Source organism: Scyliorhinus torazame, chromosome 17 (genome assembly GCF_047496885.1).
Source record: "Scyliorhinus torazame isolate Kashiwa2021f chromosome 17, sScyTor2.1, whole genome shotgun sequence".
Classification (NCBI taxonomy): Eukaryota; Metazoa; Chordata; class Chondrichthyes; order Carcharhiniformes; family Scyliorhinidae; genus Scyliorhinus; species Scyliorhinus torazame.
In genome coordinates, this window is record NC_092723.1 from 95553189 (window position 1) to 95572126 (window position 18938).

General features: G+C 46.2%; 1 protein-coding gene across 6 annotated transcripts in view; it reads left to right on the forward strand.

The window, feature by feature from the left end:
* katnip (katanin interacting protein) overlaps positions 1 to 18938 on the forward strand; it is a 333986-nt gene that overhangs the window by 68453 nt on the left and 246595 nt on the right. For all 6 annotated transcript variants that reach the window (XM_072480763.1, XM_072480761.1, XM_072480758.1 and 3 more), the window contains 3 exons: positions 10841 to 10989; positions 13830 to 13939; positions 16076 to 16207. In XM_072480763.1, coding sequence (XP_072336864.1) covers positions 10841 to 10989; positions 13830 to 13939; positions 16076 to 16207 — 391 coding nt within the window. The remainder of the gene's footprint in view (positions 1 to 10840; positions 10990 to 13829; positions 13940 to 16075; positions 16208 to 18938) is intronic.

Sequence of the window (18938 nt, forward strand, 5' to 3'; positions counted from 1 at the left end):
GACACTGGATCCTGATTGGATCAGCCGCCTGCTGGCTCCACCCAGCAAGGCGGAGTATAAGAGCCCGGGTTCTCCCAGCAGCCACATTCTGTAACAGTGCTGCTGGGGAACAAGTCTGCGTAATAAAGCCATCGTTCGACTCCTTCTCATCTCGTCTCGTGAGTGATTGATTGTGCTACAATTTATTACGCAAACTTTTAAGGACATGGAGCTCCGAATCATGCCGGAGTGTCTGCGAATCAGCCCCCACGTGGCAAACGCAGCGGCCACTTTTAAACATTGGTTAGCGTGTTTCCAGGGATGCCTCCGAACGGCCCCCGGCATACCTACAGAGGAACAGAAAATCCAGTCCTGCATGCCAGGGTGAGCCCTGATATCTACACGCTTATAGAGGGTGCGGAAGATTTCCCGACGGCGATCGCGATGCTGATAGGAATCTACGTTCGGCCCGTCAACCAGATCTACGAATGCCACCAGCTCGCAACGAGACGGCAGATCCCCGGGGAATCACTGGACGAATTCTACAATTCACTGTTGATACTGGGAGAATCTGCAACTGCCCATTGGTTGCGGCCAATGAACACACAAGAGCTGCTGGTCCGAGATGCGCTCGTGGCAGGTATGCTTTCATCCCAAATTCGCCAGCGATTGCTTGAAAGAGACACACTAGGCCTCAAAGAGGCACGGGCCCTCGTGGCCTCGTTTGATGTGGAGTCACAGAACGCCCGCGCCTACGCCCCCGACCCCGCAGCAGCCCCTTGGGCACCGTGGACCCCCGCCGCGACCGAACCCCCAGGATCCCCCTGCAGGCCTGCGGTACCAGAGCGGTGGATCACCTGGGGGGGCCCTGCTGCTACTTTTGCGGGCAGGGGAAACACCCACTGATGTGCTACCCGGCCCGCTCAGTCCTCTGTAAAGGATGCGGGAAAAAGGGTCACTTCGTCGCTGTGTGTCAGGCTCGGGGGGTAGACGCAATCTCCGGGGGAGAACCCCAAACTCAGCCCCCCCAGCGATCCATGTGCGGCCAACGGGCGCCGCCATCTTGGGTCCCGGACTCCACGCGGGAGGGATGGGCGCCGCCATTTTGTGCCCTCCGGCAACGTGCGATCCATGGGCGGCGCCATCTTGCCCACCCCCGACCGTGTGCGACCCGTGGACGCCGCCATCTTGGCTGATATCTAAAGACCCCGGGATGGATGGCCACACGGGGCCTGAAGAAAACGCCCCGGTGCAACAATTACGACTGGCTTCGGTGACCCTGGATCAGTCGCGGCACCGTACGCTCCAAACAGCATCAACAACGATATTCATTAACGGGTACAAGACGCCCTGCCTGATCGACTCTGGGAGCACGGAGAGTTTTATACATCCTGATACGGTAAGACGCTGTTCCCTTCCGATCCACCCAAGTAATCAAAAAAAATTTCTGCTGGCGGGGTCCCATTCGGTAGAGATAAAAGGGTTCTGCATCGCGAACCTCACGGTGCAGGGGAGGGAGTTCAAAAACTACCGGCTGTACGTCCTTCCCCACCTCTGCGCTGCCACACTCCTGGGATTGGATTTTCAGTGCAATCTCCAGAGCTTAACATTTAAATTCGGCGGCCCTATACCCCCACTCACTACCTGCAGACCCACAAGGTCGATCCGCCTTCTCTGTTCGCAAACCTCACCCCGGATTGCAAACCAGTCGCCACTAGGAGCAGACGGTACAGCGCCCAGGACCGATCTTTTATCCGGTTAGAAGTCCAGTGGCTACTCAGGGAAGACATCATTCAGGCCAGCAATAGTCCCTGGAGAGCCCAGGTGGTAGTTGTAAAGACCGGGGAGAAGCAGAGGATGGTCGTAGACTATAGTCAAACCATCAATAGGTACACGCAGCTGGATGCGTACCCTCTCCCCCGCATATCCGACATGGTTAATCGGATTGCACAGTACAAGGTCTTTTCCACGGTGGACCTTAAGTCCGCCTACCACCAGCTCCCCATCCCCCCGAGCGACCGGAAATACACTGCTTTCGAAGCAGATGGGCGACTCTATCATCTTTTAAGGGTTCCATTCGACGTCACTAACGGGGTTTCGGTCTATCAACGGGAGATGGACCGAATGGTTGATCGGTACGGTTTGCAGGCCACGTTCCTGTATTTCGACAACGTCACCATCTGCGGCCACGACCAGCAAGACCACAACGCCAACCTCCGCAAATTCCTCCAGACCGCAAACGCCCTGAATCTCACATACAACAGGGAGAAATGCGTGTTTAGCACCGACCGTCTAGCCATCCTAGTGCGAAATGGAGTGATAGGCCCCGAACCCGAACGCATGCGCCCCCTCATGGAGTTCCCCCTCCCCCACTGCTCTAAGGCCCTGAAACGCTGCCTGGGCTTCTTATCTTATTACGCCCAGTGGGTCCCCAACTACGCGGACAAGGCCTATCCGCTAATCCAGTCAACGGTCTTCCCCCTGTCGACAGAGGCCCGCCAGGCCTTCAGCCGCATCAAAGCGGATATCGTAAAGGCCGCGATGCACGCAATCGACGAGTCCCTCCCCTTCCAAGTCGAGAGCGACGCGTCTGACGTAGCTCTGGCGGCCACCCTCAACCAAGCGGGCAGACCCGTGGCCTTTTTCTCCCGTACCCTCCACGCTTCAGAAATCCGCCACTCCTCAGTGGTAAAGGAGGCCCAGGCCATAGTGGAAGCTGTGCGGCATTGGAGGCATTACCTGGCCGGTAGGAGATTCACTCTCCTCACTGACCAACGGTCGGTTGCCTTCATGTTCGATAATGCACAGCGGGGCAAGATCAAGAACGACAAGATCTTGCGGTGGAGGATCGAACTCTCCACCTATAACTATGAGATCTTGTATCGTCCCGGAAAGCTGAACGAGCCTTCCGATGCCCTATCCCGCGGCACGTGTGCCAACGCACAAGTGGACTGTCTCCGAACCCTCTGCCACCCGGGGGTCACTCTGTTCTATCACTCCGTGAAGACCCGCAACCTGCCCTACTCCATCGAGGAGGTCAGGACCGTCACCAGGAACTGCCAGATCTGCGCAGAGTACAAGCCGCATTTCTACCGGCCAGATAAAGCGCACCTGATAAAGGCTTTCCGTCCTTTTGAGCGCCGCAGCCTGGACTTCAAAGGCCCCTTCCCTCCACCGATCGCAATACGTACTTCCTCAACGTGATTGACGAATACTCCCGGTTCCCATTCGCCATCCCCTGTCCCGACATGACCGCGTCCACGGTCATTAGAGCCCTCGGCACCATCTTTACACTGTTCGGTTTCCCCGCCTACATACATAACAATAGGGGGTCCTCTTTCATGAGTGACGAACTACGTCAATTCCTGCTCAGCAAGGGCATCGCCTCGAGCAGGACGACCAGTTACAACCCCCGGGGGAACGGTCAGGTAGAGAGGAAGAATGGAACGGTCTGGAAGACCGTCCTGCTGGCCCTACGGTCCGGAAGTCTCCCAGTTTCCCGCTGGCAGGAAGTCCTCCCGGACGCCCTCCACTCCATCCGGTCGCTGCTGTGTACAACAACGAATCAAACACCTCATGAACGCCTCCTTGTCTTCCCTTGGAAGTCCTCCTCTGGAATGTCACTTCCGACCTGGCTGGCAGCCCCAGGACCCACCCTGCTCCTAAAGCATGTGCGGACGCACAAATCGGACCCGTTGGTCGAGAGGGTTCAACTCCTACACGCGAACCCTCAATACGCATACGTGGCGTACCCCGATGGCCGACAGGACATGGTCTCCCTGCGGGGCGTGGCACCCGCTGGAGCCCCGCCCACCCCCCCAACACCAGTGACCCCCTCTGGAGCCACGCACACCCCCCCAACACCGATCAGCCCCTCCCTCCCACCGGCGCACCCCACAGCCGCCACCTTCCAGGGTGGATCGGTCCTTCCCCCGGCCCCGAATAGGGATATTGGAGCGGGACAAGGCATCGCAACGCTCCCAGAGACGACGAGGCCGGAACCTGCGCCTGCATCACCACCGGGGCTAAGACGATCGTCGAGGAGGACCAGGGCACCCATCCGACTCATCAAATCTGTATAATGAAGCACGAAATGCCTCTGTAAATAATTTTTTGGGTTTGGTTTGGTTGCCCAGTAAAAGCAGCATTGTAAGTATTTAATATCGGAGCATAGCCGCCATGTTAGCGGCATCCTAGGTACCGACTCTGGAAACCCCTACCACCATACGGCCCACTACCCCGCCGGGTTCCTTTTTAACAAGGGGTGAATGTGGTGGTATGTTTTAGGGGTATTAAGGTACCCTGGAATGCCGAGAGGCTATTGGTGGATAGACACTGGATCCCGATTGGATCAGCCGCCTGCTGGCTCCACCCAGCAAGGCGGAGTATAAGAGCCCGAGTTCTCCCAGCAGCCGCATTCTGTAACTGTGCTGCTGGGTAACAAGTCTGTGTAATAAAGCCATCGTTCGACTCCTTCTCATCTCGTCTCGTGAGTGATTGATTGTGCTACACGCCCCCAACTTTGAGGTGAGGGTGGGGCACCCAGGAAATGTTAGAGAGCTGCCATGTGGTTGGGAGGGGGTTGGGGACGAATTGCGTTTGGGGGGGGTGGGGGCTGACTTGAGATGCGGATGGGTGTTTGGCTGGCCACGGGAACTCATTATCGGGCCGCCCCTCAAGGTGGCGGCCCGATAGTGGGATTCCCTGGGAATCCCCGTATTCCACACCGTGCATATATATAAATACATGTCGTGGCTGAGGAGCACTGAATTGAATCCTGCTTTACGACTGTAAGGGGATCGTAAAACTGGTGCAATTCAGCTTCGGTGGGATAACGTAGTTATCGCCAGCTGGTCAATGGGGTTTATCATTGTGAGGCGGCCCCACGCCATTGGGAAACCCCCGGGCTGCTGGTAAAAGGGAGAATTTAGCCCATAGTCTCCCAAACGGAGAATTCAGCTTCATGTTTTTTTGAAACTGAGAGGCTGGATATTACTGTGTCCTTTAACATTGTTATCACTATTCTTAGTTCATTATAAATGCTATTTGATTTGATTTACTGCATTTTTTTGTGACTTATTTTGATAATATTTGGCTGTTTTAATTGTGAACATGGCATTGTTGCCTATCTTTTTAGAGTTTGCTTGTCTACGTGGGTTTTCTCCGGGGTTTTTTCTCTCGCTCTCGCTCTCTCTCTCTTTCCCCCCTCCGGATGAAAAAAAGCTGCCTCTGCTTGCTGTTCTTTTATTTCTTCTGTTTTTTTAATTTAACTATCCAATCTAGCCCATCACCTTGGTAATACCTCTTTCTTACAACAGTGACTACACTTAATTATGTATTGGTTGTAAAGTACTTAAAAAGACCCAGTGGTTGTGAAAAGCGCTATACAAATGCAAGTCTTTCTTTCCAACTCCCCTTCTTAATGTCATTCCCTTCTGCACGTCATAACAGTTCCTTACTACTAAAATTAAACAAAGCACATGTAAATATATTTATTCTTGACTACATAGTAACAGTATTCTGATAGATACATTTTCTCATTAAGCACTTGGTGAATATATTGCAGGACCCTAACATGCCCCAAAACTAAAATAATTTTGAGAGTCAATGGTGTTGTAATGTTTCCATGCGCTTAATAGCAGTATCTGAGCTTGCAAATTAATAAGACAGTTGCCGCATCAAGCTTCTTTGCATTCACTCTGTTTGGACCTTCCTCACCCCAGCAATTATTTAATCTCTTGAGAAGGAAAAGAACAGGAAATAAGGACTAAAAAGGGAAAATCATCTGAAAATTGTCCCTACTTTCCTCACGCGAGTAAAACCATCTTGACCTTGCTTATTTTTTCCAAAAATATATTTTATTCATAAAATTTATAGAAGTATATTACAAAACATTTCAAGTTTTAAAAAAATTACAGTGGAATAAATTTTGATTTGCCTCAAATACAGTGCGTTCCACTCATAGGTGCCTCTGTAGAATTGTAATTATCTTAATTATTTGCCGTATACATTTTGTGTCAGATATGTAGCTGAGGGAAAAACATTCCAATTGAAAAATTGCACAAAAGTGCAATAGATTTCAACTTTGTTTGATGCAGCATGTTCGTCTCTGAGGTGCCTCTATACAATTTCAATATTATTGTTATTCACAAAGTCAGGCATACAGCCCCAGGGGCTCTACAAATATTTCAACCCCTTAGACCTTAGGCAACCTTTTGTTATTGTGCCTCTGTGGCAGTTGCCTCAGGCTTTCGTGTGTCTCTCAGCATATAGCCCTGGACCTTGGAATGCTTACTTTTTTTTGCAAAAACATACTTTATTCACAAGGCATCTGAAAGACCATTACAAACATTTTAAAGTGACCATCACACACAGTACAATAATATTCAGGTTTTCTACACAGATCAGGTTACACTCTTGAGGTGCTTCAATAAGTCGCTGGCTTAGCTCAGTGGGCTAAACAGCTGGCCTGTAATGCAGAACAAGGCCAGCAGTGCAGGTTCAATTCCCGTACCGGCCTCCCCAAACAGGCGCCGGAATGTGGCGACTAGAGGCTATTCACTTCATTGAAGCTTACTTGTGACAATAAGCGATTATTATTATGTAATATTCACTGTATGCACTCCATATAAGTCATGCAGCACAAGGGGTTCTATAGAATTCTACGTCTATAGAATCCTTATAGTGCAAAAGGAGGCCATTCAGCCCATCAAGTCCGTACTGACCCTCCGAAAGAGCACTCCAGTCAGGCCAACTCCCCCCGCCCTAATCCATAACATTGATCATGGCCAATTCACATCTTTGGACTGTGGGGAAAAAACTGGAGCACTCGGAGGAAACCTACGCAGACACTTGGAGAACATGCAAACTCCACAGTCAACCAAGGCTGGAATCAAACCTGGGTCCCGAGCACTGTGAGGCAGCAGTGCTAATCTCTGTGCCACAGTGCTGCATCTATGGCTGAAGGATCGTAGACCTAGGGCAGCATGGTGGCGCAGTGGGTTAGCCTTGTAGCCTCACGGCGCCAAGGTCCCAGGTTCGATCCCGGCTCTGGGTCACTGTCCGTGTGGAATTTGCACATTCATAGAATTTACAGTGCAGAACGAGGCCATTCGGCCCATCGAGTCTGCATCTGCTCTTGGAAAGAGCACCCTACCCAAGGTCAACACCTCCACCCTATCCCCATAACCCAGTAACCCCACCCAACACTAAGGGCAATTTTGGACACTAAGGGCAATTTATCATGGCCAATCCACCTAACCTGCACATCTTTGGACTGTGGGAGGAAACCGGAGCACCCGGAGGAAACCCACGCACACACGGGGAGGATGTGCAGACTCCGCACAGACAGTGACCCAAGCCGGAATCGAACCTGGGATCCTGGAGCTGTGAAGCAATTTGGATGGGGTGGTGTTTGTGCAGTGTGTCCAGGAAGCTTTTCTAACACAGTATGTAGATTGTCCGACCAGAGGAGGGGCAATATTGGATTTAGTACTGGGTAATGAACCAGGGCAAGTGATAGATTTGTTAGTGGGGGAGCATTTTGGAGATAGTAACCACAATTCTGTGACTTTCACTTTAGTAATGGAGAGGGATAGGTACGTGCAACAGGGCAAGGTTTACAATTGGGGGAAGGGTAAATACGATGTTGTCAGACAAGAATTGAAGTGCATAAGTTGGGAACATAGGCTGGCAGGGAAGGACACAAGTGAAATGTGGAACTTGTTCAAGGAACAGGTGCTACGTGTCCTTGATATGTATGTCCCTGTCAGGCAGGGAAGAGATGGTCGAGTGAGGGAACCATGGTTGACAAGAGAGGTTGAATGTCTTGTTAAGAGGAAAAAGGTGACTTATGTAAGGCTGAGGAAACAAGGTTCAGACAGGGCATTGGAGGGATACAAGATAGCCAGGAGGGAACGGAAGAAAGGGATTAGGAGAGCTAAGAGAGGGCATGAACAATCTTTGGCGGGTAGGATCAAGGAAAACCCCAAGGCCTTTTACACATATGTGAGAAATATGAGAATGACTAGAGCGAGGGTAGGTCCGATCAAGGACAGTAGCGGGAGATTGTGTATTGAGTCTGAAGAGATAGGAGAGGCCTTGAATGAGTATTTTTCTTCTGTATTTACAAATGAGAGGGGCGATATTGTTGGAGAGGACAGTGTGAAACAGATTGGTAAGCTGGAGGAAATACTTGTCAGGAAGGAAGATGTGTTGGGCATTTTGAAAAACTTGAGGATAGACAAGTCCCCCGGGCCTGACGGGATATATCCAAGGATTCTATGGGAAGCAAGAGATGAAATTGCAGAGCCGTTGGCAATGATCTTTTCGTCCTCACTGTCAACAGGGGTGGTACCAGGGGATTGGAGAGTGGCGAATGTCGTGCCCCTGTTCAAAAAAGGAACTAGGGATAACCCTGGGAATTACAGGCCAGTTCGTCTTACTTCGGTGGTAGGCAAAGTAATGGAAAGGGTACTGAAGGATAGGATTTCTGAGCATCTGGAAAGACACTGCTTGATTAGGGATAGTCAGCACGGATTTGTGAGGGGTAGGTCTTGCCTTACAAATCTTATTGCATTCTTTGAGGAGGTGACCAAGCATGTGGATGAAGGTAAAGCAGTGGATGTAGTGTACATGGATTTTAGTAAGGCATTTGATAAAGTTCCCCATGGTAGGCTTATGCAGAAAGTAAGGAGGCATGGGATAGTGGGAAATTTGGCCAGTTGGATAACGAACTGGCTAACCGATAGAAGTCAGAGAGTGGTGGTGGATGGCAAATATTCAGCCTGGATCCCAGTTACCAGTGGTGTACCGCAGGGATCAGTTCTGGGTCCTCTGCTGTTTGTGATTTTCATTAATGACTTGGATGAGGGAGTTGAAGGGTGGGTCAGTAAATTTGCAGACGATACGAAGATTGGTGGAGTTGTGGATAGTAAGGAGGGCTGTTGTCGGCTGCTAAGAGACATAGATAGGATACAGAGCTGGGCTGAGAAGTGGCAGATGGAGTTTAACCCTGAAAAGTGTGAGGTTGTCCATTTTGGAAGGACAAATATGAATGCGGATATAGGGTTAACGGTAGAGTTCTTGGCAATGTGGAGGAGCAGAGAGATCTTGGGGTCTATGTTCATACATCTTTGAAAGTTGCCACTCAAGTGGATAGAGCTGTGAAGAAGGCCTATGATGTGCTCGCGTTCATTAACAGAGGGATTGAATTTAAGAGCCGTGAGGTGATGATGCAGCTGTACAAAACTTTGGTAAGGCCACATTTGGAGTACTGTGTACAGTTCTGGTCGCCTCATTTTAGGAAGGATGTGGAAGCTCTGGAAAAGGTGCAAAGAAGATTTACCAGGATGTTGCCTGGAATGGAGAGTAGGTCTTACGAGGAAAGGTTGAGGGTGCTAGGCCTTTTCTCATTAGAGCGGAGAAGGATGAGGGGCGACTTGATAGAGGTTTATAAGATGATCAGGGGAATAGATAGAGTAGACAGTCAGAGACTTTTTCCCCGGGTGGAACACACCATTACAAGGGGACATAAATTTAAGGTGAAAGGTGGAAGATATAGGAGGGATATCAGAGGTAGGTTCTTTACCCAGAGAGTAGTGGGGGCATGGAATGCACTGCCTGTGGAAGTAGTTGAGTCGGAAACATTAGGGACCTTCAAGCAGCTATTGGATAGGCACATGGATGTCGGTAAAATGATATAGTGTAGATTTATTTGTTCTTAAGGGCAGCACGGTAGCATTGTGGATAGCGCAATTGCTTCACAGCTCCATGGTCCCAAGTTCGATTCCGGCTTGGGTCATTGTCTGTGCGGAGTCTGCACGTCCTCCCCGTGTCTGCGTGGGTTTCCTCCGGGTGCTCCGGTTTCCTCCCACAGTCCAAAGATGTGCGGGTTAGGTGAATTGGCCAATGATAAATTGCCCTTAATGTCCAAATTGCCCTTGGTGTTGGGTGGAGGTGTTGAGTTTGGGTATGGTGCTCTTTCCAAGAGCTGGTGCAGACTCAAAGGGCCGAATGGCCTCCTTCTGCACTGTAAATTCAATGATAATCTATGATTAATCTAGGACAAAGGTTCGGCACAACATCGTGGGCCGAAGGGCCTGTTCTGTGCTGTATTTTTCTATGTTCTATGTTCTATGTACCGTGCTGCCCATTCTCCCCGTGTTTGCGTGTGTTTCGCCCCCACAACCCAAAGATGTGCAAGGTAGGTGGATTGGCCACGCTAAATTGCCCCTTAATTGGATAAAATACATTGGGTAAATTTATTTTTCAAAAAGAAAGAAAGAACGATCTTAGACCTTAGAGCTGTCCTTTCTGTGCATATTAAGCTGGAAGGAGCAGGATCATTCATTATGCTAGTTGAATAACTTTAGATTTATAGAAAAGTTTATTTTGTTCCAGGCCTCAAAAATTATTCCTTTATAAAAAATGTGTTGTAATATTCATTCTAATGAGAAGAAAAAAGATTAAATAACACATGCAGACTCTACCTAATTTGCATGTGTGCAACTTGTGTAATTTACAAATAGACTTTAATAATTATGTTTCTACAATGGGTTATATTGTGGAATTACTATATTTATTTTGAAAGTCTTCTCTGAATGAAAGTGCACATTTAATTACAGCTTTAGAAAAATTCAACCGATGACCTAGTTATTGGCTTGTAACCCATAGCCTGCTAATCATGTGAATATTGTATTGGGGTGTTACTGGCAAACCCATTGTAAAGTTCAGTTCTGCGAAAAGTATTCAAAGTATCATTATTTCTGCTACTGACCTATATATGTATCATATGTTTGTGATTTTCAAGAACAGTTAATTATTTGAATTGATATGAACCAGAATGCTGTTTTATATTTAGAATATTGAAAAGATTAAAGGCAAAAGATCCTAAAAAGATTCAGCTGGAGCGTTTAGAGCAAGGATTTTCTATTTATGTAAATGGTGCCAACTCTGAATTAAAGAGGCAACCAAAAATCGAAGCTGCTTCAAGATCAGTGCATACAGCTGGTGAGTAATGACTATAACAGAGGAACAAGCTGTTGTGTTGCCCAGGGGAATAAAATCTTTCCTTTCATTAGCAGAGAAGGCATCAATCTGTTGTTTTCTGATCTCACAGGACATACCATTATTTATTGCCATTAAAAAGGCAGCTTTCGTCCGAGATCGTTTCTTTTCTGTTAATAGTGCAGCACATTCTCCCCATGTCTGCGTGGGTTTCACCCCCACAACCCAAAGATGTGCTAGTTAGATGGATTGGCCACGCTAAATTGCCCCTTAATTGGAAAAGAAAAATAATTGGCTATTCTAAATTAATTTTTTTTAAAGTGCAGTTAAATTGCAACCATGTAATACTGAGACATTTGCAAAATTTCCAAACAACTGTAAGTGACCAGTAAAAACTAATCCTTCTGAATTTTCTATTGAATTTCTTGGTGACTATCTTGTATTGACGGCCTCTAGTTATATTCTTCCCCACAAGTGGAAAAACGCTCTCTATCAAAGATTATCATACTTTTAAATGCCTCAATTAGGCAATTTCTCTGCCTCTTCTTTCCTGATATGTATGCCCATTCATTTCTGGTGTACTCCTTGTAAATCTGTTATGTACCTTTTCCAGTGCCTTTATATCCTTTTTATAATAAGTGACCAGAATGGAAGCTGTACACATTAGCATAGCTTCCCTACTTATCGATTCTGTCCTCGAGAAATAAAGCCTCGTGATCAATTTGCTTTTTTCATAGTCTTGCTAATCTTTACTGCAACATTTAGTGATAAATGTAATTGTTGTCCGAGATCCCCTTATTCCTCTACAACACTCAAGAAACTCGACACCGCCCAGGACAAAGCAGCCCGCTTGATTGTCACCCCTACCAGGGGCCACAGTGGTTAGCACAGTTGCTTCACAGCACAGAGAACCCGGGTTTGATTCCCGGCTTGGGTCACTGTCTGTGCAGAGTCTGCACGTTCTCCCCGTTTCTGCGTGGGTTTGCTCCGGGTGCTTCGGTTTCCTCCTGCAAGTCCTGAAAGACGTGCTTGTTGGGTAAATTGGACATTCTGAATTCTCCCTCAGTGTACCAGAGCAAGCGCCGGAGTGTGGAGACTAGGGGATTTTCACAGTAATTTCATTGCAGTGTTAATGTAAGCCTATTTGTGACACAAATAAAGATTATTATTATTAAATATTCAATCCCACCACCATCGACGAACAGTGGTAGTGTGTATGATCTACAAGATGCACTGCAGGAAGGTTCCTCCCTCCAAGCCACTCACCATCCTGACTTGGAAATATATCACCCTTCCTTCACTGTTGCTGGGTCAAAATTCTGCAACTCTCTAACAGCGCTGTGGGTACCTACATGGACTGCAGCAGTTCAAGAAGGCAGCTCGCTACCACCTTCTTAAGGGCAACTAGGGATGGACAATAAATGCTGGTCTACCCAGTGCTCTCATCCCGTAAAATGAATTTTAAACCCGCCAAGACCTCCCTATTCTTCCTACCAAAATGTTCTACCTCACGTATATCTGTTGAAATTCATTTGCCAATTTTGCAATTTTATTAATGTCGTCCTGGAATTTATTGCAGTCCAATTTGATTTTATTTGGAAATTTAGGAAGTATCAATGGATTTAACATCTTTGAAAAGTGGATAAATCCCCATATGAAATGAATCGCAGCCTGCTTAAGCGAAGCAAGTGAAGAAATAGTGGTGACTCTGACCTTCACTGTCCAAATCTCTGGCTACAGGGATGGTGGCAGGGGACTGGAGGGCAGTTAACATTGCATCATTGTTTCAAAAGGAGAAAGGAATAGAATGAATAATTACAGACCAGTCTGCCTAACTTTGGTGGTGGGGAAATTATTGGAAAAACAGCAGAGGGGAGGGTTAAATCTTCATTTTGGAAGACATGGGATTCGTTTAATTAATGCAATCAACATGAATTTAAGAGAAGGTCATGTCTGACTTAGAGAATTTATTTGAAGAGGTAATAAGGAAGGTCGATGAGGGTAGTGCATTTGCTGTAGTCTATATGGATTTTAGCATTGATTTTGATAAAGTCGCAACATGGCAGACTGGCCACAAAAGTAATAGCCCATGGGATCCAAAGCAATAGGTCCAGAGGTAGGAAGTAGAGGATAATGGTCATTGGGTGTTTTTGTGACTGACTGTTTCCAGTGCGGCTCTGCAGGGCTTAGTACTAGTTACCTTGGATTTTGTGGTATGTGTCAATGTTTGGATGTAGAGTTTGCGGAAGATACAAAAATTGGAAGTACGGTTAATAATGAAGAAGAAATAGGTGTGATTGCACTACAAAGGGGATTCATGGCTGGAGAATTTGTGATAAGGAGAGATTGGATAGAGGAGATGTACGGGGCAAGTTTTTTACACCGAGGGTACTGGGTGCCTGGAACTCACTGCGTGGTGGTGCTGGAAGCCTGGAACTCGCTGCCGGAGGAGGTGGTGGAAGCAGGGACGATAGTGATGTTTAAGGGGCACCTTGACAAATACATGAATAGGATGGGAATAGTGGGATACAGACCCCGGAAGTGAAGAAGATTTTAGTTTAGACGGGCAGCATGGTCGGCACAGGCTTGGAGGGTCGAAGGGCCTGTTCCTGTGCTGTACTGTTCTTTGTTCTTTGTTCTAATTCCATCTTCTTTGGGAGTTTCTTGCATGGGCAGCGGGAAAATACCACTTAATTCCTATTTTTAAAAAATCACCATCCACAGTTTTATTTGATCTTATTACTTTTATTATCCTGCTAAATTTCTGGCTTCATATTTTACGAATGAAGCTTTGTTTATGTTGAGCCCATACATTAAAATTATGTATGCAAAATTAATTTCAGATTCAGCTGCAAGACCAACTTTGTATCTTGAAGAGCTACAAGAATTTGATGTAACAAAACGAAGAACCCAAACTGCACCAAGCAAAGTTCATCGTAAGGGTTGGGTGCAGGTACAGTCAAATTGTGATTAAACCTACAGTTGGAAAAGTATTTGCCATCCAAAGGGAACTTGAAGGCCAGAGTCTACCTGCCTCTTTGATAACGTGAAACTGCCAAAGTTCTAGAGTGGAGTCCTGGTCTGACTGTGGAAAAGAACAGTGTGTCAGTCCCTCTTTCCACCTGTCCCCTCGAGACATTACCCTGCACTGCTCTCGTTGGATGAATAATGCAAGCATTCTGTCATGCTAAATATAAAAAGTGCTTAAGGGGAAGTTGGATTTATTGATCCGCACCTCTTCCTGACGGTCAGTACAGTTTATTGGCAGGCAATATAAATATGTTATTGCCATTTCTGAATGCCTCTGAGTATGAAAATTATCCTCTCATCGGCAGTCCCTTGGGATCTAGGATGACTTGTTTCCACTCTGGTTTGATGGTTTCTGAGAGGACCGAAAAGTCCAATGAAGAATCTGCAGACTCTGCCATGAGTGGGGCAGATGGTGTTTGAAGAGTCTGACAAAGGAGGGGTTTGGAGGTTTGTGCGCTCTCTCGGCTGCCTTGACTTTGCCTTTGTGTGCCCCTGAGGAGGTCTCTCGATGTGTTCGGTCCCTTCTCAAATGAACCTTCCCCATTTTAGTTGGTAACAAGCCAGGAACTCCGATGAGTCGGCGAGAATGTTTGACATCGTCAGGGATCCTTTGATGATATCCCAACAAACAGAAATTAGAGTATAACTGCAGCATTAGTTTTTGCTAAGTTTGTAAGTTACTTAAGATCAGCTTAAAATTCAACTTTTTCATATTATTGTTTCTTCTTGATTTACAGTAGAAAATTAGTTGCTTTCTTTTCAGAAATTATCACATTGCTTTTGTTATCTGTTATAAGTTTTCAGGTATGGATTTTCATCAAGCCAGATTGTGTCTAAGAAGCACATAAAGGAGCATGCTATTTAAGGAAAGTTTGGTTGAGATGTCACGAGACAATGAGTTATTTTGTGCAATGCAAAGGAGCATTAAATAAATCTAAATATTTTAGTTGTCCTCTGCTTGAATGTGTACAAAACAGATAATACAAGGCCAACTCGCTCAAATCATTAATGACGCTCCTGAGACATGAAGTACCCTGAGGGCTGGAATATTGGGTACTATTGATTGCCTTTAAAGTGCCAACATTTTTTTGAGGAGCGCAAATGATTTCTTTGACTGATTTAAATTTTGACAGTTTACCTGAAATGTGGTCGTATTATGCCACCCAGAAGGAAAAGAGGAAAGCTTTAACTCAATTTGCGATTCTCTTTTGAAGTATTCATTCAAATAAGGAAGCGTCTCCATAGAATCCACAGGATCCCTACAGCGCAGAAGGGAGGCCATTCGGCCCATCAAGTCTGCAACGACCCTTCAAAAGAGCACGCTACCAAGGTCCAATCTCCAGCCGTATCCCCGTAACCCCACGCAACCATTAGACACTTAATGGCAATTTAGCATGGCCAATCCACCTAATCTGCACAATCTTTGGATGTGGGAGGAAACCGGAGCACCCGAGGGAAACCCACGCACACACAGGCAGAATGGGCCAACTCCACACAGACAGTCACCTGGCGCTGGTGTTGTCTGACCAGTTGCATCTTGCCTCCTCCACATAATGGAACATGGGCCTTAATTACTTGGACATTATCTCTTAGTTAGCTTTATGTAACATAAATTCGGCATGAATAAGCTTCAGCAACTTTTAATGTGAGACCCTGATGCCCAGTGTCGTCAGGCATTGCATTATTGGCTGAAAAACGTCTTGACTAGCCTGTGCGTCAATTACAAAGGTATTGTCAGTAAGTGTTTTCTGCCCTTTGTCTCTGTCTCGAGTTTTAATTCAAGATTCAGAAATGTGCAATTTTAACACAACGCTGGTGTTGATGTCCCTTGTCAGATAAATGCAATTGTATTTTTTCCCCAAGCCCACAGTGTGGATGTCTATAATGTCAGAACTGCTGAATCCTGACAGTTAAAGATTGCAGGTTGCCATGTTCAGTGCCACTCCGACTGGAGTCTGCAATCAGAAGTATAAAGTGAGGGCTGTAACGCTTTATCATGTTCCATATATGTTAAGGCATGTTAAGTTCTGTTAAATATATCACTTGTATTTCATTACAGAGTTCAGTCCATATTAAAACAGAGAAAGGAGCGCAGTTGCACCTTGGTCCACCTGTCGATTACTCTGATGATTTTGAAGCTTACGAAAGTGTGAATATGGAGACAGAGGATATACCATGTAATTGCTCTCAGGTAACTTTATGTATTGCCTGTCATAGTGTGGTTTTAAACAACTTCACTCAGGCAGTGAATTTTTGAACTCCTCCACTGGATTTCCTTGCAGAGTGATCATAGTCCAGCAGGTTGTAAATTTCTTCAGATATGACATAGAATGGGTGTCACAGTGGTTAACACTGCTGCCTCACAGCTCCAGGGACTTGAGTTTGATTCTGGCCTTGTGTGAATGTCTGTGTGTAGTTGGCACATTCTCCCTGTGTCTGCGTGGGTTTCCTCCAGGTGTTCTGGTTTCCTGCCATGGACCAAAGATGTGCAAGTTAAGTGGATTGGCTATGCTAAATTGTGGCCAAAAATATTTAGGTTAGGTGGGGTATTTGATTTGATTTATTATTGTCACATGTATTAGTATATAGTGAAAAGTACTGTTTCTTCATGCTATACAGACAACACATACCGTACATAAGGGAGGTAAAAAGACTGTAGAATGTAATGTTACAGTCATAGCTAGGGTGTAGAGAAAAGATCAATTTAATACTAGGTCGGTGCATTCAAAAGTCTGATGGCAGTAGGGAAGAAGCTGTTCTTGAGTCGGTTGATACGTGACCTCAAACTTTTGTATCTTTTTCCTGACGGAAGAAGGTGGAAGAGAGTATGAGTGGGGTGCATGGCGTCCTTAATTATGCTGGCTGCCTTTCCGAATGGTGATCTGGACACCTAAAAACTTGAAGCTCTCGACCCTTTCTACTTCATTCTCATTGATGTAGACAGGGGCATGTTCTCCTCTACGCTTCCTGAAGTCGATGACAATCTCCTTCGTTTTGTTGACATTGAGGGAGAGATTATTGTCGTCGCACCAGTTCATCAGACCTATCACATTCCTATACTCTGTCTCATCATTGTTTGAGATCCAACCCACTACGGTGGTGTCATCAGCAAATTTAAGGTAGGAGTGCACTTTCAAAGGGTTGGTGCAGACTCGATGGGCTGAATGGCACTCTGTGGATTCTATGAACCGGCAGCCCAGGAACAGGCTATTTATCCCAGCTGGTCCATAGTGGTGCTTATTCTCCACATGAACTTCTACTTTTATTACCTCTTCCCATCCTTCCCCTTTATCACTCTGTTCTGTTCTTCCTTGTGTAAATATCAAGCCTTCTCTTCAATCTGTCAATCGTTTCTGATTGAACCATTTCATGTGGCAAGAGTTCCACATTCTTGTCTGACTCTGTCAATAAATTGTTGGCCCCTTATTCTGGTACCATAAATGGAAATCTTCCCTTTCAAACTCAATTCCTATTTAAAAGGAGCGATAAATCCATGAAATTATAACCAATCAGCTTAATGCAAGTGGTAAAAAAAGATCATGGAATCTTTACTCGAGGAGACAATGAATGAATGTATAAGCAGACCTGGGTGATTACAGCTATTAGGAAAGGCTGACTTGTGTGGAGCTCTTTAGAAAAGACAAGGTTGCGGGGTGGTCTGATGCAGGCCTTAAAAGTTATATAGGGGGTTGATGGCGTAAACGTAGAGATGGTCCTGCCTTTTGTGGGGGTGCCCAATGTGTCATAAAGTACAAGATAATTAAGGAAGTTGGGTGAGATTTCTTTACCCAGAGAGCAGTTAGAATTTGGAATCTACTGTCATAACGAGTAATTGAAGCAAACAGCATAGATGCCTTTAAAATAATCTAGATAAAAAGAGGAAGAAAGGGATTTCCAGAGCTTTTCTTGCACTAATGCACAATGACAATTTGTGGATGATGGCTGTGATTCATGTGCAGGGTGAGTGGGCGCACAGATTTTGTGAGGTGATCAGCCCTCTGCGCAGTGTTGCTGGCTAGTCTGATGGGGTTGGGTTGAGAAAGGGCTGCAGTTTCCTATGTTTTGCAGCTAATTGGCTTTTCTCAGTGTATTTGTTTCTGTAAATTTCCTCAAATGCCTTATATGTTCCTCTGTTGCCTTCTATTTCTGGTTTTAAGGAAGTTTCAACAATTTTTCTTTTATATTTCATCACCTTCTTGCCTACATGGACCTCTTTGTTTACATTTATACAGCCAAGCCAGGCCTCATTTAAGAAGTTTGTACATGTACCATAACATGTCCATACTTCTGAAATTTTAAATAAAGGAGCGGAAACTGGTCTTGTAACGCATATCTGAATTGACACTGTTATATGCTCTTTGTTTTTGATGGTTCACCCGGATAACCCAACCATCCATTTCTGTTCTTAAAATAGTGAGGATTTTTCTGAGTCGCAACATTATGCAGTGTTGCCTACCAACATATTGCCAAGCCAAGTGCACATCAATGGACTCCTATCTCTTGACAGCCTTTGTAATGCAAATCTTCATTCAATTCCACACAGCAATATATTGCATTAGGCAGTGATTGACAGTTTTATTAAGACATTTATAGGTGCTTGGTGGATTTTTGATCTATCTTTACTTTCCCGCTTGAATGCATCTCCATTATCCTGCTTTGATGCTCACCACAATGTTTATAAACACTCTTGCTATGATTGCCAGTTCCTCACCACATCAACATCAAAAGCAGCTAAGTGTTTTCTGCTGAGAAGAGTTTGTGGGGGGGGGGAGGTCTGTTGGATGAGGGGACGTGGAGGCCTGTTGGAGGGTGGGGGAGAGAGGAGGCCTGTTGGAGGAGGGTGTGGAGAGGAGGCCTGTTGGAGGGGAAGGAAGCCTGTTTGGTGTGTGTAGAGGGGGGGGGGGGGTTGGTAGGAGGAGGCC